The sequence below is a fragment of the Vicugna pacos genome, chromosome 2, assembly GCF_048564905.1.
Source record: "Vicugna pacos chromosome 2, VicPac4, whole genome shotgun sequence".
NCBI lineage: Eukaryota > Metazoa > Chordata > Mammalia > Artiodactyla > Camelidae > Vicugna > Vicugna pacos.
In genome coordinates, this window is record NC_132988.1 from 19,274,916 (window position 1) to 19,297,229 (window position 22,314).

Genomic DNA, 22,314 nt, shown 5'->3' on the forward strand with positions numbered 1-22,314 from the left:
CAGGAAAGCACGAGGTGTCATGAAGAAAAGTGTTCTCAGAGGTTGATCAATTCATGCTAAAGAGCATATGAAGCTGGATTTTAGGCTGAGTTTCCTTTTCTCCTTCCTGTGTTAGCAAGGACTTCCATACAGGGGGTAACCTGAAGCTAAGATATGATACAGGAGATTACCTATCTATCTATACCTAAAAAGTGGCTTCTGCTTCCCAAGACTGCCTGAGAGAGGTTACTTTCCTCTGCACTGCAATATTCACTTGGTACTTATTGATCTGACAAATATTTACTGTCAACCGTGCCCCAAGCACTCAGTGGCAAATGAGATAGCCACAGGCAGGGCAGGCCTGCTTAGCGCTTATAGTCCAGTGGGGACACAAAAATGGCTGCAATGCAATATGCTAAGTCCTATGACAAGGGAGGAACAGTGTACACTGTGAGAGCAGAGCAGGGACCTCTGATGTAGATGGAGGAAGTCAGGGAAGGCTTCCTGGAGGAAGTACTATTAAACTGAGATCCTAAGCAGAATAGAAGCAGGCCACGTACTTCACACAAGTGTGTCCCAGGCAGTGGTAACACAGCACAGAGGAAAAGATTCAAACAGGAGTTCATTTTTGTATATACAATTTTGGAGCTTGCTGTTTTCCACTTACCTATTTTCTCCTGAGTCTCCATATCAACTCTTTTTGAAAACATGATTTTAATAGCTGCCTAAAAGTCCATTGTGAGGATAATGCCTAATTTATTTACCCATTTTCAAAGGGAAATTGCATTTTTAAGGCTCATGCTAGTTGCTGTCCAGTTAAAATATAAAATCATGTGGAATATTCTTTATTGCTCATATTAATATCCCAAAGGTCTCCTTTATTTGGCTATCTGTTGAGAAAAATGAGTGCAGCCCAAGCTGATATCCCCCTGCAGCAAATACTGAATTTAAGCAAGCTATTGGTTTACTAAATATAGGTTACATTTGACTATCTGTAAATTTTGCTACAGTTACCTTGCATGCATTGGCAGGACCTTCAGAGGAGCTCCCCGATTCTGAGGCTTGAAGATCTTGCACTGTCTCTCAAAATGCCCCTCTGTGACCCCTCAGTCTCCTCCAAGTCTGCATCTCAGCTCCCCATCCAGCCTTCCATCTCAGGCTCCCCTTCTCTGAGATGTTAACCAACATTTATCTCCATCTTTTCCCCAGTAAATTTTTTTTCCTCTGTGACTCAATTTCCTAAAGCTGCAAAGATCATTTTCAGAAACAGTTCTTTTTAAAACCATATTTGGGTAAAAATGTAAATATAACATATTTCACAAATAAGCTAACGTCGCAAATTGATTTTCTGGGCCAAGCAGGGAAGACTTTCAAAAACAAGTCTTAGAGAAAGTAAGAAGTTTTAGGTGGAGTAGCCAAACACCATTTGAGCTGCTTGAGGTAGAATTCAATTGTTTTTGCTCTGCCTCCCTTTCAAACTGATCTTCCTCAGATGCCCATACCTCTCATCTTGACCTGCTTTGCAACAAGGTTTTGGGTTTGTCTGTCTGTCTGGTGTTTTGAGTGTTCACCTGTATTGCCTTGGCGTTCATTCCCACTTATGTAGTGAGGTGTGTTTCGAGAGAAACCACTCTAGCTGTGTGGGCACTAGCTGTTCAGTTCAAACTCTGTTTTGGATTAAATATTTCTTGCGTCTCATGAATTCTTACATCGCTGCATGACTTGCCATGAGGTGGAGAGTGTCTTCAGCCCTTAGAGCCCTCCGATGGTAATTACAGTTTTCACATACATTTATTTCTTACGGAGGAAGTCACGTTCACTCTGGCCCATAAGGATCTCCACGTGAAAAACGAGAAGGTTCCTAGCTCCGCAATTGCGCCCTCAGCCTGGCCCTCATCCCAGGCCTTCGGTCTGTCTCTTGGCTGTCCAGCCGGGCAGCTCCTGGCTGCTGCTGGGAGAGGTGATCAGACAGGCTGACTGGCCCTGGCTGGTTATCAACAAGGGAAAGAAGATGCCAGGCTGCTGAAAAACAGGACACTTCCTCTCATCCGGCAGCTGGCTCCTTGGTTCCCAGGACACAGCCATACAATAAGACGTTTTATCTTCCACAACGGCTGCATAATCCCAAGGACATACCCCAGTATCCCTTTCTTTCTTCTCTCTTTTCCTGCCAAAGTTTCTGTCTTAGGGCTGCGCTCCGTGGGAGGACGAGCCCATAGCAGAAGATGGCTGGCAGCATCAGAAGGGAGATCATGGTGTCAGAGCCTTCCAGTAAAAGAACCAACTGGGAGCTGGAGCTGTCTCAACCCGCTCCCTGGCTGACGGCTCCCTACTCGAGTGTTTTTGTTGTTTTGTTTTGTTGCTGTTTTTTCATCTCTTTCTGAGCAATAAAGCAGTTTTGTGTGTTTCTCTGTCTGTGTGTGTGTTTTCACTTTGTCCCTCTGCCCCTACTGAGAATTCCTTCTCAATCAGCAGGCAAGGACCCAGCTGTCTGGTGGGCTTTCCAATCTGAGGGTCCCTCTTTCTGCTAACACTACTGCCTCACTATGCCCACTTGAAGGAGATTTAGCATGAAAACTGTGGGTGTGCCTGCACGCGGGACATCTCACAGAAGTGGCCGGACTTGTCTGCAAACAGAATTTCCTGCCAAGTGACTCTGCCTGTTCCCAGGGGAAACATTGCTTGCAAACAGGGATGTTTACCAGTTCCTCAAAAGGAACAGGCCTGGGGGCGGGAGGGTCTGGATGTAGTTAAGGAAGCTTAGCACTCTTAAGATAAGGAATAAGTAAGAAGACTGTCTTAGATGTAGTGCGCATGCGTCAATTTAAAAAATGTTTACTCACTGTGCTTGACAAGGATTGCTCTTTTGTGTAGAGGATATAAAAATAAAGGAAACCGGATCTCGGGAGACATTTTGCACCACAGCAGCTCTGGGATTCATTTCATCGGCAACACCCACTGAATTTATGCAAAGTAAATTTAACATGTAGCTACCAGTTCCCTGAAGTGAAGATTGGACTGGACCCTTTCATAATCTTCATTAAGCAGATACCCACGTATCTTTATTGACAGGCGTTTCACAATTTTGCATAATTCAAAAATGCCGCCCAGCCTATCAGCTGATGCCTGGAGAAAGTGGAACTGAAAGATAACAGCGTGCAGGCTGAGGTCACAGATGCCACTTCAGTCGTCCCTGGTGGTCTTCTGGCACTGACCTTAGCAAGCCAGCTCATGAGATCAGGATGCAGAGGAAAATAATCATTGCACTACTACTGTCAGGTAAGTGGAATTTTTTTTAAGTGTGATGCTATTACATGGGATATAGGATTATAGGTCAAAAGAGCAACATTTTAGTCCTATCTTACTTAAATGAATGTATAAATGAGTAGTATCTCAGATCCCAGTTTGGTGGATGGATTTTTACTGGGACTCAGCTGGTAAGGTAGAGAAAATGACACAAGGGGGCCCAGTAACTGCGGCTGAATCACAATTTTCCAGTATGAGAAGCATGCTTCTGTTCCCTAGCTAGACTTAAAAGAATTTTATCAAATATTATGGGAAACATCTCTGCTGTGAAGGAATGTGTTGCTCTGTTGGTGTTTCAATGAGTTTAACTTGTAAATTAAAGAGTCATTAAGGAAGGTGATGGTGGATGTACAGTCCTCAGTTTTCAAGAAATTCCGCCCCCCCCAAATTATAATTTCCTCCTTCTGCCAAAAATGTACAAGCCGCAAGCATGAACTCTGAATCCACGGGGGGGTTGTTTCCCACTTTGTGGTCCACTTCGTGAGGTGTGATGCAGTAAAAAAGGAAGAAAGAAAGAAAGAGCTCTTATTGGCTTAGGTGTTATGTGGTTTGGGGAGAAATCGAAATCAATTCATTAAAATAAAGAAATAACATAGGTGCATTAAGAAGTTGTATCAGATTAGCATTATTCTTGACCTCTTCCTGAGAATGTCATGGTTAACGTCTTCTTAAATGCAGTGTTTATGTGTCAGAAATACTAGTGCCCAGCACGCAGATCAGGAGCAGGCCATTACTTGGAATGTCTCTAGCCCCGCAGACGTGGCTGTCACTCGAGTTAGAGCAAGTCTCAAGGATCTGCTGCTGGATGGGGGAGGGAGCCAGCATTTTCTAAGATACATGAGCAGGTAAAAAGAGTGTCATGGTTAAAGCACAGATGTGAAAGACAGGCAGAACTAGGGTCAAACCTGGCTTCACATCGGAGAGCCCGGGGAACAAGGAGGCAAACGACCTACCCTTTCTTTGCCTCAGTGTCCTTGTCTGTAAAATGCAGATCATGCTGGTACCTGCCTCCTAGGAATCACATAAAGACTAAAGAAAGTAATTACCGTGAAGTACTTACTCCAGCGCCCAGCACATAGTAAAGTGGTAAATGAGTATTTAGCTATGATAATAATTACAAACTAGGAAACAAACCTGGGTACGTGATAGTGATTTCTCAGAAGTCAGGGAGAATGGAAAATTATGGGAAAATAACAATGTTGCTCTAATTTTTTTTTAAGTAGCAAAATATGAAAACATTAAGTTGAAGAAAAGAAAACATGTGGAAGGAATGCAGCCTAGTAGTTAAATATAATCAAATATCTGTAGAGCTGTCACACAGAAAAGACCAGAGGCATTCGCTGTTTTGTTCCAGAGGGCAAAGGGCAAATACTCTCTCATATTAGACACATTACCTATTGGTGGTGGGGGAAGCACGATATTTGGAAAGGACTCCTGGAAAAGAAAGAAATTCGTGAAACCAGTGCTCAAGCCGATAGTGGATTAAGGCCTTAAATGAGACTCCACCAGAAGGTCGCTGAACCCAAGTGACTTTGACGCCTGCCTTAGTCTCCAGTGCCAAGGCTGTCATCGTCCTTACATCTGAAATCCTCAGAGAAACCCTCTTAATGTGACTACTTTACAGAATAACAGAAAGATGTTGGGAAACATTCCCCACCCCTCGCCCCTTACTCACTAGTTGAGGAGACGAACCTGCAAAGTATGAGGAAGGAAAAAAAAAAGATTGTTTTGCTTGCTCCAGTAATCCTTAAGGATAAAGCCACTATTTCTAATTCTACATGTATCAGATGTCATCCTCCCAATGGGCAGTAAGGTTTTCGAAATGATTTGATTCCTGCTTCCTGAATTCATTCACTCACTGGTTCATTCAGTGACTACGTGTGGAGTGCCAAGCACAGAGGCCAGCGCAGTCAGACGTGCGGGCTCCCGCTCAGGACGCGGGTGCCATCAGGGCAGGTGGGGGCAGGCAGTGCTAGGGAACACAGACGTTAAACAGGACTTTTTTTAAACAAAGGTAATAAATGCTGTTTATGACTTCTTTAAATTTTCATAGTGATCCAACATAGTAATAACTTCTGAACTTCAAAAAACCAAGTCCATTTACATTTGGTGTAGTATCGGTCACCAAAATGACGGGGGAAGGAAACCTGATGACTGTGAGAATGTGCAGAGGTTTTCATTAAGGCAATATTGACCGAGACGACCATTTGACTAGGTGACCATCTGTCACCTCAAATGCCTCACAACTCTGGAATGCTCCTTGTGACAAACGTGTCAGCGCACAGTGTTTCCTAAATTATTGATCATTAAAATGAGAACAGACAGTGAAAAATAACATGAAGAAAATTAAACCAGGGAAGGCGATGAACATAAGGCAGGAGGCTGATGGAGAGAAGGGCGGCAGGAAATTTTTCTCTGAGTTAGTGACAACGATGATGAGAGTTGAACAGTGAGAGGAGGCCAACCCTGCGAAATCAGGGGGAAGGGTGCTGGAGGGAGAGGGGAGGGAGAGGACGGAAGTTCTGAGACAGGAGAAAATATAGGGCGTTCAAGGAAAAGCAAAAGCTTTAATTTGAAAATCGGATTCTGATGCTAGGAAGTTCTTGGAGAGAGTTCTGCCTAGATAGACCATGAATTACCCTGGGGTTCTCACTACACACACCTGCAGGCACACCAGGCTGAACAGCACATGCTTAGAATGACTGAGAAAGTGGGCATCTCCTTTTTCTTCAGCGATCCAAGAAGAGAAGCTTTCTCTCCATTTAGCTGTTGCAGGAATGAGTTCTGAACTGGATTTCGGGGACCACGACACTCTAAATTTCTTAAAGTGAAACCCGTGTCTTCATGTATGCATCCCCTGCACTGCTGGGTACCTAGTCGGCACTCAATTAATAACAGTTGCAGAAATGACCAATGAGCAGAATTCTGCTGCAGACTAGTTTAACTGTGGGCAATTGACCCCCATGAGCCTCAGATTCCTCCTGCCTATTTAATAAAACACAGAATAAATAGATGGCATCGAAAATCCCTTTCATCTCTAAACTTCAGTGACACCTCAAGGTCAGCCTGAGATGATCTGTAGATTAGTTATCACACCTACAAAGCTCTAGCTTAGGGTGAAATTGGGTTTTTAGAGAGAAATGAACACTCCACTATGAACTCCTGGAGAAGAATTTCTAAGAGGGGAAAGAAGAGACTGTATCTTGAAATTGACTCACACTGATTTGAATTTGGGAAGTTGAATTTAACATTCTTGCTATGGATTTTTTTTCCTTTGCTTTCTAGAGGATTCTTGAAAACATCTATGATTCTATTGGAGATGCACATTTTAAATAATTTCCCTAAATATCTTTATAGGTTATATTTTTACTGCATCTCCTCAAAACAGCCCTAACACTGGAAGTCCAGGTAAGTTACCAACAAAAGCAGATGGATAATAGATTTCCAGCCATTATTATCATATCCATATATTTAATAAGTACTTATCTGTGTGGTTTTCTGTAATAAACGAACTAAATCAAAACTAAAGCAAAAATACAGAAGAGAAACATCCCAAGGTTATCTCTCAGTGTTGGGATTGGAGGTAATTTTTTTTTCCTGCTTTTTAATACTTTCTAAATTTTCTGTGAAAATAATCATAAAATATAATTAGGAAAAGTTTAAAAAATCTTTAAGCATACACAATCTCTGCTTTCTAAGATGTCTCTATCATTAAGCAATGCTGACAAACATTAACAGAGGAAAACCTAGATTCCAGCATATTTATTGCATTGTGCTTATTACAACTCAAATAACTTGGTTGTGATATATACTGAAACTGATTTCAGGGACCTGATAGAGAAAAGAGAATTGATAGTAAATATGTGAGATAACCCACACTTGATATTTTCCCATTTTCTGTTTTTTTTAATTGAAATATAGTTGATTTAAAATATTATGTTACTTTCAAGTGTACAACATAGTGATTCAATATTTTTACAGATTTTACTCCATTTATAGTTATTATAAAATATTGGCTATATTCCCTGTCCTGTACAATATGTCCTTGTAGCTTATTTATTTCATACAGAGTAGTTCATACTTCTTAATCCCCTACCTCTATTTTGCCCCTCCCCACTTCCCTCTCCCTACTAGTAACCACTAGTTTGCTCTCTATATCTGTGAGTCTATTTCTGTTTTGTTTTATTCATTCATTTTATTTTTCAGATTCCACATATGAGGGATAATATACAGTGTCTGTCCCTGTTTGACTTATTTCACTAAGCATACCCTTTAGGTCCATTCACATTGTTACAAATGACAGAGTTTCATTCTTTTTTATGACTGAGTAATATTCCAGTGTATGTGTATATGTGTGTGTGTGTGTGTGTGTATCTCATCTTCTTTATCCAGTCATCTGTTGATGGACACTTAGATTGCTTGCTCATCTTGGCAATTGTAAATAGTGCTGTTATGAACACTGAGGTGCATGTATCTTTTCAAATTTGTGTTTTCATTTTCTTTGGATATATACCCAGGAGTGGAATTGCTGGGTCATATGGCAATTCTATTTTTAGTTTATTAAGGAACTTCCATACTGTTTTCCACAATGGCTGCAGCACAAATTTACATTCCCACCAACGGTCTACAAGGTTTCCATTTTCTCCATAGCCTTACCAATATTTATTATTTGGGGACTGTTTTTTTAGGAATTTTATTTTATTTTTTTAATTGAAGTATAGTCCGTTTACAATGTATCAATTTGTGGTGTGCAGCATAATGTTTCAGTCATACATATACATACATATATTTCTTTTCATATTCTTTTTCATTATATGTTACTATAAGATATTGAATATAGTTCTCTGTGCTATACAGAAGAAACTTGTTGTTTATCTACTTTATAAATAGCAGTTAATATCTGCAAATCTCAAACTCTCAATTTATCCCTTCCTACCCCCTTTCCCCCCTGGTAACCATAAGTTTGTTTACTATGTCTGTGAGCCTGTTTCTGTTTTATAGATAAGTTCATTAGTGTCTTCTTTTTGCTTTTTTTGATTCCACATATGAGTGATATCATATGGTATTTTTCTTTCTTTTTCTGGCTTACTTCACTTAGAATGATGATCTCCAGGTCCATCCACGTTGCTGCAAATGGCATTATTTTATTGTTTTTTATGGCTGAGCAGTATTCCATTATTTAAATATACCACAGCTTCTATATCCAGTCAACTGTTGATGGACATTTCAGTTGTTTCCATGTCTTGGCTATTGTATATAGTGCTGCTATGAACATTGGGGTGCATGTATCTTTCAAATTAGAGTTCCCTCCAGATATATGCCCAGGAGTGGGATTGCTGGCTTGTCATACAGTAAGTCTGTTTTTACTTTTTTGAGGACTCTCCATACTGTTTTCCACATTCTTATAGATGTGAGGTAATATCTCATTGTGGTTTTGATTTGCATGTCTTTCATGATTAGCAACGTTCAGCATCTTTTCATGTGCTTATTGGCCATCAGTATGTCTTCTTTGAAAAAGGCCCATTTTCCATCTTTTAGAATACTTATTTCTGTTATGATACAGTAACTAACCCTCAAGTCCCTGGCTGCCACACTCCAGTAGCTAAGGGTATCAGAAAAGCGGCACCATCTAGGATGCTTTATTCACTGAGAGACTCCTATGACATCATGGGAGTCAGGCAGTGTTCGTCCTATATCTGTCTCAGAAAAGTAAATGACTTCAAAAACATTGCAAGCCCCAAACCATAAAACATTCTTCTGTCAGTCACCAAGCACCATACCAACTCTCAGTGCAAAAGTGCAGGAGAAGAGTTCTGACCTCATCTTGTCTAGAGCCTTGTCTCCCTTGATATTTTAGATCAGAGAGTTCTTTCATCATTTAAGGGTCTTGGCACCCGTGCCGAAAATCAGTTACCACAGATACAGGTTCATTTCTAGACTCTCAATTCTATTCCTTGATTCTTAGAGCAATACCACACTGTTTTGATTACCATTGCTTTGTAGTAAGTTTTGGAATTGTAAGGTGTAGATCATCCATCTTTGCACTTTTTTAAGGTTATTTTGGCTATTCGGGGTCCCTAGCAATTCCATATAAATTTTAAGGTCAATTTTTCTCTTCGTGTAAACATTTATATAAATAAATAAATATATATATAATTCATTTAACGCAGTCAATAACTCTGTAAGATAGACAATTATTATTCCCATTTTATGAATTATGAAACAAAGGTACAGAGGGATTAAGTAAACTGCCCAAGGTCTCAGCTCGCAGTTATGAAATTATTTTGAAGCCAGGCCGTCTGGCTCTGGAGTCCGTGCATTTCATCAACACGTTGTAATGCCTTATTTGTCCTACACGTTGATGTTCGCAGCTTGGCGCATCCTCTCTCTGCCAACATTGTCACTCAGCGTTCTGCTTGTGCTTTCACTAAAGTGCAGTCTGTAGTGAAGGCTGGTGGTCTGTCTTCTTTTGGTGCCGCTAATGAACACTAAATTTATGACTATTATGTTAACTTTTTTGCTGTTTTTTCTCTGGGCTAAATAACCTTTTCATCTAGGGCTCTCCCTTTGATATAGCCACTCATTTCTCAGTCACGGTTGTGTTTAAAAATCAAAATGAAAGAAAAGAAACCCAAAGCACAAAACATGAACGCAGTGCCTCTATAGAAGGCAGGCGAGAAGACGGATTGTGGCAGCGACATTGGGTCTTGCCAGGAAAAACACTGCACAAATTTGCCTCTCAGTGTCCTCCCTGTTCCATCAGGTACAGATCTCAAAACATCTTGTCAAGCAATTCAGCAACATCACTTCAAAATGAGTGTACAGAAATGCTGGAACACATGATAAAGTTTATCCTCACTAATTTATTACCAAAAGAACTATACATCAATCACTTGTGATTGCAAAGCAGATACTTTTCAGATTCTAATTATTTTTTTTTTTGCTTCCTTGATTTATCACAATTGGAGAAAACCATTTAAAACTTCTCACTGCTATTGTAATTCTGTCAATTTCTTCTTTTGCTTTATATTTCATTTTGCTCTATTATTGAGATATAATGGCTTGGTCAGTCCATAGTTAAATTTAAGAATTATTATGTCATGTATCCTTTAACAATATAAATTGAATTAATTGTCTGTCTTTTTATTGTCTTTGCCTTTAATTCTACTTTGTCTTATATTAAAATTGTGATTTCTGGTTTTATTTATTTTTATTTTTCAAGTATACCTTTGCACTCTTTTTTTAACATGTCACATTCTTTTGTTTTATTTGTACTCCTTGTGATCTAGTGCATTTTTGTTGGATTTTTTTTTCCTGTTTTGATTCAATCTAAATGTCCTTATCCTTTAATACAGAAATTTAATTCATAGGCATTTATGGATTCACAACTGACATTTAGTTTATTTTCTGTTATTTTCATTCCATACTTTATTAAATTTCTTATTTCTGATCTTTTAATGTACATGCTATAGTTTATTTGCCCATATCCTCTTATATGTTTGGAAGGTATATATCATACTTGTAATTATCCCATTAGCTAACTTTATGCTTTTGAAAGCATTTGTTCTTAGAACTCCCAAACCATTTTAATGGCATTGCACACATAGAAATTCGAACTGCTTTTATAGACCCTGTATAAGCTGGAAAAGGCTATTGGAGTATGAAGCTAACTGGCCAACAGCTCGTGGGTGCCTTGAATGAATTTCAGTTGTGTCATGGGGGGGGCTACTGATTCCCACACCCCTCTCGAGGCCAGGTACTCAGGTAGGGTACAGCCATGGCTGTCAAGCAGCAGGACATTCAAGGATGGTTAAGGCATAGTGAGTGTACATTGCAATTCATTGCACACAGACACAAACACACAAACAGACATATGTATGAGACAAAATTCCACAAAATAATAACTGTCCTTACTGTGTGTGATGCACTTTGATGTAGTCTCTTCTATTGTATACAATTTGATTTTTTAACACCAGTGACAACTGTGTGACTGATTTCATAGCCCATTAATGCAGGAACTCACTATCTTGACTACATGCTGGAATCATCTGAAGGACTCTAAAAAGTACTGATGACTGAGTTCCACATCCAGAGATTCCAAATATACCCAATCAGGGGCCAAATCCAACCCACCACCTGGCTCTGTATAGCCTGAAAATTAAGAATGCTTTTTACAATTCTAAGTGCGTAAAAAAATCAAAAGAGTAATAATGGTTTGTGACATGTGGATAGTCTATGAAATTAAAATTTGAGTGTCCATAAATAACTATTGGAATACAGCTGTACTCATTCACTAGTACGTTGGCTGACGTATTGTCTATGGCTGCTGTGGCACTGTGACAATGGAATTAGAGAGCTGTAACAGAGACTGTCCTGCAAAGCCTAAATTTTTATTCATTCTCCCTTTCCAGAAAAAAAAAAGTTGACCAACTCTTGCATTAAGGGATCTCAAACCCAGATTTCCACCAGAGCCACTCCACTTTGCTTCATACACTGAGGAGCTCACCCTTGGAAAATGCATGGAGGGAAAACAAATGTGGGGGAGATGGGGCTTTCTAAGACAAAACCCCAAGAAATAGCATCATTTCGTATGGAAAATTGTGACTGTTATTATTTCTCAAGCAAATCAGGCTAATACCCATTTGTTTCACGAATAAGTTTCAACTCAAGATAAGGGTGATATAAGAACCTTTGAAAATGAAAAAAAAAAGATCTTAAAAGCCACGAAAATGAAGTTTCTACATGTTTATCTAGTCTGGAGCAATGGTTCTTGTTGCTGGCAGCACATTAGACACCAGTGCCTGGGAACTGCAGATGGTTCGAATGGGCAGTCAAGAGTGAGGACCCTGATTTAGCTCCTGTTGTTCCTATTTGTCATGGTCCAGCCAGTGATGGGAAGTATCAGTGGTGTGAGAACTTTGGGATAAAGCTTTCATTTTTAATTAGAATTTTTCTCATCCACTCTAACTTCCTTAACTCCAAATCTAATGTGTACAGGAAGTTTAGCTGCAGAAATGTCAATATCTTAAAATAAAGCCGGCACACCTAAAGTATGTGAAATCCCCTTTAGTTCTGAGGATTTATGGTAAGCAAGAGTAACTGGATTGGAAGATGCTTGGCTGGAAAAAGTGAGATTTCAGTTCACAAACTGTTACTAACCGGAAACATCTGTTCTTCCATAACCTAGATCTGACACTACAGGTCACTTTACCACTGTATGTTAGAGAAATAACCCTCCCACCATCAGGTTATGTACAAGATGGATTATTATTTTTGCATCTCTGCAGTTGGCCAAAATTCCTGTTAGTGAAGGCTTGCTTGAGAGTTAGTTTCATAATTTGGTGAGAATTTAATCTTCTCTTAGTGAAACTTACTTGATGCTCTCAGTCTTTTTATTCTGCATAGATTGTGGTAGGACTTGACAGTTCTGCAGTCAGAGAGATGGGAATTCAGAATCAGCTCTGCCATTTATCAGCTGCGTGATCTTAGGCAAGTGAGGCAATGTTTCTCATCTTTGTTTTTCACATGATAATTAATATTTAATAATATTCCCTTGGGTAACTGTTTTGAAGGTGTCAAGAGAGAATGCCTAGAGTTAGTAGATACACATGTTAACTAGGAATATTATTACCTTCAACATAGAAATGGCTATGATTTGGGGAGAGTAAGTACCTTAGAGGACATCTGTTCCATTACTCTCATATTAGAAGCAAGAAACTTCTAATGACTTACTCAGATTCCTAACCAGTTAGCGGCTAAACCAGGACTAGAACTCTGATCACCTTTCTCATTGGAACAATAGACAACAATATCCCTTGCTTTCCATCTGTCCAGGCTGAAGAATGCACAGTGGCTGGGGTTATGGGCTGGTTCTTCTCTCTCTTACTGCTGGCTCAGTGATGGTTTGGATGAGGATGACTGGAAGCTGGGCAGTACAGAGCCAGGCTATAAAGTTCAGGGTTCCATGTCCTTCTAGGCCAAAGCAGCTCCAAAGCAGACTCATCAAGGAGCAGTTCTCTACCAAGTTAAGGAAGGCAGAGGTGTGACCAACTGGCTGCTGGGAACTGCCGAAGCATGCAACTTGTGAGCAGAAACGGGTCATCACATTTGACATCTGGCCCACGAACCGCACCAGCTAATATGCTGTGTCCTTCTTTAAGAGCTATTGATGGGACTTCACACAAAGTGTTGAGGGCTATTCAAAACACTGAACTCAAATGTTATCCCATCAACTGCTTTATCCTTAGAAAGTTCAACTTTTCTAAATTCCAACTGGCTACTCTGGCTTACTAAAACCTTCCCAAAAAGGAAAAGTGAATGACAACAGATGGGATGGACATCTAACTATACTATTATAAATTGACCCAGATGGAATCTGTGAGTCCTTTGGTTCAAGGGCAAAACTGAGTATTTCTTTTAATGTATTGCTTTTTAACAGTAACTTTCTCTAAACATCTTTTGGAATAGGCAAGAGCCCTGTTTATACAGTCATTCTGTAGAAAACAATACAGGCTGACAGAAAAGAAATTGAGTTGGAAGTCAGCATATGTGAGGTTTTTCCCAGTTTTCCCACAAATTAGCAGTGCAGAACTTCCACACATGCATTTATTGATCAGTTTTCACTGGTCATCACAACGCCAAAAAACTATTGCACTTATCTGTGAAATTCCTTCTATTTTAAAGAATGGTCTTGCCAGATAGAAACTAAAAGAGTTCAGCAATAGTAAACCTATGCTAAAAGAAATATTGAAAGATCTGTTCTAAATAGACAAGAAGCAGAGAGCTATACAAATGAGAAAACCATAAGTGGAAATGGGATAACTATAATGAGTTACAAGAGAATAAACATGAAAATGTTAAAAAAAAAAGGACATCAAAATTATAAAAGGTGAGACAGGGGAGCAAGAAAATACAGATTTTTTTCCTCTCTCTTCTTTTTTTTTCTTTTTTCTTTTTTCTTTCTTTTCTTTTTTTTTTTTTCTCATTCTTTTTAGGATGTGTTTGAGCCTACATGACTACCAGTCTAAAGCAAACAGATATAGTAAGGGGTTAACATACCTGAAAAACAAGGTAACCACAAATCAAAAACACACAGTAGAGTCACACACACAAAAAAGAAACCAAGCTAATACAAAAGAAAACTATCAAACCAGAAAAATACCATATGATATCACTTATATGTGGAATCTAAAAAAAAAAAAAAAGACAAACGAATTTATTTACAAAACAGAAACAGACTCACAGACAAAGAAAACAAACTTATGGTTACCGGGGGTGGGGAAGGGAGTGGGAAGGGATAAATTGGGAGTTTAAGATTTGCAGATACTAATTAACATATATAAAATAGGTAAACAACAAGCTCATACTGTATAGCACAGGGAATGATATTCAGTATCTTGTAGTAACCTACGGTGAAAAAGAATATGAAAGTGAATATATGTATGTTCATGTATGACTGAAGAATTGTGCTGTACACCAGAAATTGACACAGCATTGTAAACTGACTCTAGCTCAATAAAAATATATATTTAAGAGTTAAAAAAAACAATTTACACTTAGAAAATTTAGTTTTCTGACCTGGAAACTATGAAGGCTTTTCCTATGCAGAGTGTACCCTCGTAAGAGTTTGCTTTTGTAAGATAAGACTTCTATCAACTGCAAGTCAGGAGGGAACCGAACTGAAACTCACAGCTGCGTGAGCTGACCTTATCACAGCGTGACAGGAGCTCGGCTAATGGGAATTTGGGCAATTTCCAAAAACTGCAGGGTATTTGTCCAACACTGCATCTTGCATTCATCCTAATGACACTCCCCGTAAGAAATGCCAGCTGTTTGGGAGAGCCATGTGGTTTAGTGGCTAGAGCACAGAGGAGAGTGCTAGGAGACTGGACCTCTACTCCCTATTGTGTCCCTATCATGTCCTCACCCACAAGTCACCCCGCCTCCTCCGAACACCGGGAACAGCGGCAGGGGCCCTGTCGTGCTCCCTCTTACAACGCCCAGGCATCTCAGGCTGGTAGCGTTTCCGTGAGCTCCTGTGAGGTCAGAGCAGTGAGGATGAGAGACCAAAGAGGTGAATGTTCTGAAACAATTCATGTTACACAAGTATGAGATGATACACCATGCAAATTTGGAATATTTAATATTCTGGGCGGTGTATTGACTAATTTGTTCCCCATTCCCAAATCTAAAATTATGGGATTCAGTTCAAGTCACAAATACGTACTTTGCCAAGTACCAAAGCAAATGCCATTTCAGTATCTTGGGACTGAAAACAATTTTTTAACCAGGAGTCTGAGGCCTTCCCAAACCTTCCCTTCCATTCCATTTTGTGTTAATTTGCCACCTGAACATTAAACTCTTGTCAGTTAGCTGCCCCTCAGCCTCCACATAAATGCACACTCTCTTTCTTTCTCCGTATTTTATCCCATGCTATTCCTTTACCTTAATTCCTCCTCCTCCACATTTCCACCAAAAACTCTACCTATCCTTCAAGTTTCAGCCAGTGATTCACCGCAAGAAGGTGTGGGGTAGGGACTCCAGTGTAAGTTTTCAGAGCCCAGTGCAGCTAAGGAAATGTGCAGGGTTGGCTCAAGGCCCATCTCTGTTCCAGGCTGGTCAGATGCTGGATACATCTTCCATGATATCTCAAGTTAAATGTGCGTCTCTTGGGCAGAGAGGTGGAGTTTTTCAGGTATAGTCTGGATGTGTTCCCACAAGAGAAGTGGGGAATTAAGAAAAGGACCCTCATATCAGTATTGCTAGAGCAGAAAACAGTTTTTCTCGGTGGTTACAGCAAGAAGACACTGAGGGCTAAGAGATAATGGAAGAACTGCAATAAATTGTAAAAATTTGTGTAAAAAGTCATCAAAATGAAGACTGCATTATTATTATAAAAATTCTAGTTCACAGGATGTTTGGGAGTCTCAAGGAATTTAGTTGTCTTTTTTGTGTGTACCATGCACCCTAATGTTCACCAACTAATATGCTAAAACACGAAGGAAATCTTGCTGACAAGATCTCAACCAGGCAGAAACTTAGGAAGTGGGCATATTATTGCAAGGCAGCAGAATTAGGTTTCAGTCTGTCTCATACCAGCTGTGTTAAACTGAGCGAATCATCCAATTTTCACAATATCAAATTTCTTCTTTGTAAAGTAAGGAAGTTGGAGTAGATGTTCCAAGAGACCTTGTATGGTAATATGTAAAATTCAAAATACATTTTGAATTAATTAGGATAATATTTAGATTGACCTTTACTCAGGGAACAATGCAGACAAGCTGAAAGCTGATTTAGCTACAGAAAGGGAGGGGCCCAGAGCATAAGAGGACAGAAAGCAGAAGAGAGACCCCTCTGTAATCCAGGCCCTAAGAGGTTCAGGAAAACTGCGTCCATTGCTTAATGGTAACATATTTGCTCAGATGGCCCAGTGGAAGATTCTGTTGTAAAAAGCCCTGTTTAAAATAAGCTTAGTCACAGAAATTTTGCAACTCTGCATTACTGAACATGTCCCCAGATGTCTATTAGCTGATTAGGGTCTTAGGAACCTGGGAGCGTCAGATAGACATGAGGGCTATCAATGTAGCATTAGAACATTCTTGGTGCTTGCTAGGGATATGTTTTGTGGAGCTTGGGGTTCCTTACCTTGGATTTTGAAAGTAGCTTAAGCATCTGAGGATGTAGAAAGAGACATTTCTTTTGTTTTTCCTGAGTGACATCTTCCAACCAGGGGTTGGTTTATTTAATTTGAGGTGCTCGATAAGCTTCTTTAAATTCTTTAATTGTGAATCTATTTTAGAATAACCAGCATGTTCTTTAAATGCAATTAAATCCTAGAAAATATAAAAGCTTATCTGAGTGATCAGAGCCTGTGTCCTTTCAAACTGACACTGGGAACTCTGAAGCCTCTGAGCATTCCTCATACCACTCACCAAGCACAGGTATTAATCCCTATTGAAATACTTCTACAAGGTTATGTATTTTTTCAGAATATGGAAGAAAAACTAACTATGACAAAGGCCATTTTACAGATTAGCTACCGAAATTAGATGGTTAAGGAAATGATGTTAAAAATATTTTTTATCAAGTTATTCTTAGATCATTTATTTACTTACTATAAATAAGTATTTATTTACTTACTGTGCTGGTGGTTTTAGGTGACCGTGTTATGAAATTGTATCAGACAATTAAATCTGGAGAATTAAAGCAAGTATTTCTAAGATCATAAGTGGAAAATTTCAGCCTCAAATCAGTTTGGCAACCAACCATTTTTTACAGAATATGCCGCTCACAGATGGGACTTGGCTAAAGTCTGCACAATTTGTTTGAAATTGCAAGGACTGTGACTGTGTTACTCTAAACAACGCATTGCCTTCAATATTAGATATTCCTGAGTTCTGACTTCAATTTAGAGCCTTGGGACTTCTGCCTCTACTTCTTCGGAACAAAATTTCCACTACATGCTCCTCCCCACTGAGGAATAGCGGCTGGAAAAGAAAGAATTCTATCTATTTGCTAGAGGGTTAAAATTATTTTGATAAAGTTCGAAACTCTTTTTAATGAGCTCTCTCTACCTAAGCATTTTCTCCTTTCGATAGCAAAAAAGTTACATAGATTTTGCTTATCCCTTGAAAATACTGTTTTCCCCCTTCTCTGACCTTGTTTGAAATTAAAAGCATTAAAGTGCCAGTTTTAAGAGATGTTAGATCCTACTGTTGGGTCTTTGCCGTCTTTTTTACAACTTGCTATAATTTTCTGTCCCTTTAAGCCCTTAATCTACAGGCCTTCTGCACCAAAGGCAAGGCCTACAAGTGATAAGGACTCTCTAAGGAGGAGTGCCTCGTGTGCCAAAGGACTGCTTATCTTGGTCTCTGTCGAACACAAGATGGGATCCTCTTATTAAGAGTTCTGGGCATGTCTCCCCCACCCCTCCACATCATCCTTCATGCTATTGACAGTGATCTTCCCAAAATGAAAATCTGGCTCAAACCCTTCATTGTCCTTCTACCACCTTAAAGTCCAAAGTCCACACCATGGCCCCATAACACATCATTTCACTATTTCCTCTGCTTCTCACATCACATGCTGCAACCACATAGATAGTTGCAATTCCCCCAACTTGTGATGATACCTCAAGTTCCAGGACATCGCTGACCCTGCTGACTCTGTACCTAAATGTCCACAGAGTTGGTGGGATGAAATCCTAGACTTCTTTCAAGGTGAGTTCAGAGAACCCCTCCATGAGGTCTTTCCACCTCCTTCCTTTTCAGATAGAATTGACCACTGTCTCCTCTGTGCCCCTACTCCCCTAAAGTACTTCGTTACACTTAGATTACATTTTCTCCCTCTTTACTAAGCTGGAATCTCTTCGATGGAAAGACCATGAATTATTTATTAATTTATTGTATTCCTAGTACAAAGTAGGCATGCCAAAACACTCTTTTGTAAATGAACACACAAGTGAATAAATACCCAAGGTGCCAAGTAACCATCAAGGCCTACAGAACACATCTGGATTCTAAATGGTCAGTCATTAAGATTTCATTGAGACTTTGCCACCATGCCAAGCACTGGGGACTTTGTGGAGTGTTTAGTCTAACTCTAAGTTAGGGAGGTCAGAGAAGACCTCCCAATTAAAATGGCTTTGAACTGAGACCTAAATAGCAGATAGTGAGCCAAGATGGGGCCACAGGAGGATATTCCTGCCTAAACAATTCGAGGGTAAACTGAGTAGGTGACAGCTGGTAGAAAGACACAGGTCTCGGTACACTGTCCTTAAGTAGACTGATCAGATGTGCCCAAGACATTTTCCGTTCTTTGTGGATTCTCCAGGAAACCGTGTTTAGCCGAGGAGTCAAGGTTATGCAGTCCCTGGGAAGTGTCTGCAGGTGCCCTTCTACTCTCATGCCATCATACTTGGATGCCAGTTCCTTCACTAGAAGGTCTCAAAGGAATAAGCAGAGACACATCCAGAGAGTTTAGTGCACTGATGTTTATGTCAGAATGGTTTATAACTCTCATAAAAATAAAGTAACATGAATGCTGAAGAGGTTGATAAACTACAATATTCATATAATGGAATACTATGCAGCCATCAAAAATCTTGTAATAGAAGAGTATTCAAAATATAGGATGTATGTTCATGGTGTATATTTTTAAACACTATTTACATATTGATACATATTTAAACACAATGATTCCATATTTAGATGCAACAGCTAAAAGTTCAGATCGCTATATACCAAAATGTTTAAAGTGTCTGTCTCTGAAGGGGGTGGGTCTAGCTCAGTGGTAGAGTGCATATCTAGCATGCACAAGGTCCTAAGTTCAATCCCCAGTACTTACATTAGAAAAATTAAAAAAGAATCTAAGGGATATATTCTACAATGTCTTTCTCTGGGTAGTGGAATGAAAGATGGTTTTTATATTTTTATTTGACCTTTCTTATATTTCCCAATTTTAATTTGTTGAATCTATATTGCTTTCACAATTAAAAAATCTTATTTAGTTGATAAAATTTTATAAAGTAATTTATAAATTTTAAATGTATAAAACTTATTTTAAAATAAATACATAATTGCTTAATCATAAAAATCAATATATTATATATTGAGTTTTTTTAAATACAGGAGAATACATATCCAGTATTCATATTTGTGTGCATATATATTTGTGGTAAAGAATAATCATGACCTAGAATTCATTACATCACTTGCTTATCTGGATCCTCAGCCAGTAATCAGAGACCGGAGCCAGCATTTCCTACAATTCTATTACAACTCTGAAATTCTACTTTTGAAAGAGAGAAAAGAAGTACACTGGGGGGACCTTAGAATTGACTCACCCTCTATCCAGCTAGAAGAAAATCGAATCTAATAGTGTCTTTGTTTTCATTTTTCCTGTGGAAGTAAGACTGTACCCAGGAGGTGGAGGCAGGGAGGCATGGGGCAGAACTTTAGTGTTTGTGTAACGGCCGTGAGTTTCCATCTTTCTTTAACATGGACAGATTTCCAGTTATATAAAATGCAATGCAAATACAGCTTCAAGTCTCCCCCTTTATGCAAATGACTACAGCCAACGTGAATGTAATATTCATTACATGCCAAGTACTATACTAACCGGAATGTGTGTGGGTGAATATATCCACACATGTATACTTATTAAACTCATTCAGTCCTCACAGTGACATTTTGAGGCAGGTAGTACCTTTTTATAAATGAGGAAATCAAGGCCCACTTTCCTCATCTGTCGGGCCCTGCAATGTAGAATTTCTGGACCTGCCACTGGAAGAGAGGTGAGATCACTGTGTCTTTTGTTAGATGCTCTTTTATCCACTCATCACCTCATTCTTAATCCCTTTCTTAATTTCTCTTTTATACCATTTCGCTTTCCGGGAACTTCTCAACAGCAACCACTCCTACTGGAGGTCCTGCAGCTCCAACTCCAACTCCAGGCCTGACACAAGTGCCCCAAGGTTTGTTCAAATTTTAAAATAGTTGCTCTGGAGTCATTGTTATGATGCAAATCTATTGAATGCGACCTGTCACTGTTGGGAAACTGTGACAAAGACTGAGAAATGGAAGTGAAGTAGACAAGAGTCCCTCCTCTAGAGGAATTCTCACTTCTGGAAAGGCTCACAGAAATAATACTGTAGGTTAAAGAAATTAAAACAATCCAGCAGACCACAAAAATGATGAATGTAACCATGAAATGGTGGCAGATAAAAGGGACCTGGTAGAGCAGTGGTGAGGAGAGCCTGTGGTCAAATCCAGCTGGACTCAGCCCTGGGCTTAGCCCTGCCCCCGCTGCTGACTCCGCATGAGCTGAACCCTGAGTTCCCCAAAGGGCATCTGTCTTCTTAATTTGAAAATGGGGCTCATTATACTTATCCCGTAGTGTTTCTCTAAAGATTAAATGAGAAATTGTGTGTAAAATTGCTTGGCTCCAAGCCTGACACATCAGAAGTGCCTATTAAAGTACAAGCCAAGCTGAGTGCTGAGATAAGGGTGGTCAGGCAGCATCTCTTTCTCTGGTTATTTTTCTAGGGAAAAGAAGATGGCTTTATTAGAGCTGCTTAAATGTAGAAGGGAGAGGGTCTTTTGTCAGTGGGGTTTAAGCAGAAGGATCCTCTGGATTTAAAATAAAGCCTCAAAGAAGACTAAGCGTGCTACTGGATCATTAGCTAATAGAAACACTGAGAAAATGCCCTGAGGTAAATGGAAGCGATGGATTTTAAGAACAGAGACCAAGGGAGGGAAATCAGCCTAAGTGCTTAGAACTCATTATTAGGCTTCTGGGTCCAATTACACAATCTAATTTTCAAAGTGATTTCAGTGTGAAGCCGACATGACAGTGTCAAACCAGAAAGCATTTATGGGCCAACTACAAACACACATGCCCTGAATCTCATAAATGATCACGGGCATGGTGGACCACTGTAGTAAGTGTTTTCATGCATTATTGAATTTTATCCTCGTAGAGACAGAATCATCTTCATTTGCCCAAGAGAATACTAAAGCACAGAGAAATTAAGTCACTTGTCCAAGGCCACACAACTAGTAAGAGGCAGACAAGTGCCTGAAGCCGATTCTGTCTTGATCCAGAGCTCGTACACCAGCCGCAACTATCACCTGCCACAAAGATCAAGAAGACAAGCCCAATTCACGTCTGTGCATACCTGCTGAAGAACGACCAAACATAACGGAGTCCTTGACTGTGTCATGCAATATACTGTAACATGTTATTTGTAATCATTAAATTCAAGAAAATTGTGTAGCAATAGTAGTAACGGGGCTTCTTGACATAAATGGCATTCAGAGACAGCAGAAAAAGAAATGTAAGATGTGACTGATAAGGGAGAAGTTAACTCTAGCAGAGCATTAAGGCAATGGTACTAGAAACTTCTGCAGGATGGGAACCTAGTGGGACTGCTGGCAAACACTCCGCTAAGACACAGTGAGGGCTTGAATTCTGATAGTGGCTGTGGCATAGATTTGGAAAATTGACAGCAACAGGACCTCTTTTGGGGTT

The 22,314-nt window shown here is 39.6% G+C and overlaps 1 protein-coding gene across 2 annotated transcripts in view; it reads left to right on the forward strand.

Moving 5' to 3' along the window:
- The first annotated feature begins 2,759 nt into the window (after positions 1 to 2,759).
- Positions 2,760 to 22,314, forward strand: part of GYPA (glycophorin A (MNS blood group)) — a 28,133-nt gene continuing 8,578 nt past the window's right edge. The window contains exons 1-4 of one of the 2 annotated variants that reach the window (XM_072976422.1): positions 2,760 to 2,952; positions 3,052 to 3,258; positions 6,643 to 6,693; positions 20,693 to 20,758. In XM_072976422.1, coding sequence (XP_072832523.1) covers positions 3,222 to 3,258; positions 6,643 to 6,693; positions 20,693 to 20,758 — 154 coding nt within the window. In that variant the 5' untranslated portion in view covers positions 2,760 to 2,952; positions 3,052 to 3,221. Of the gene's footprint in view, positions 3,259 to 6,642; positions 6,694 to 20,692; positions 20,759 to 22,314 lie in introns of both variants that reach the window. The other variant, XM_072976411.1, reaches the window with a different exon arrangement.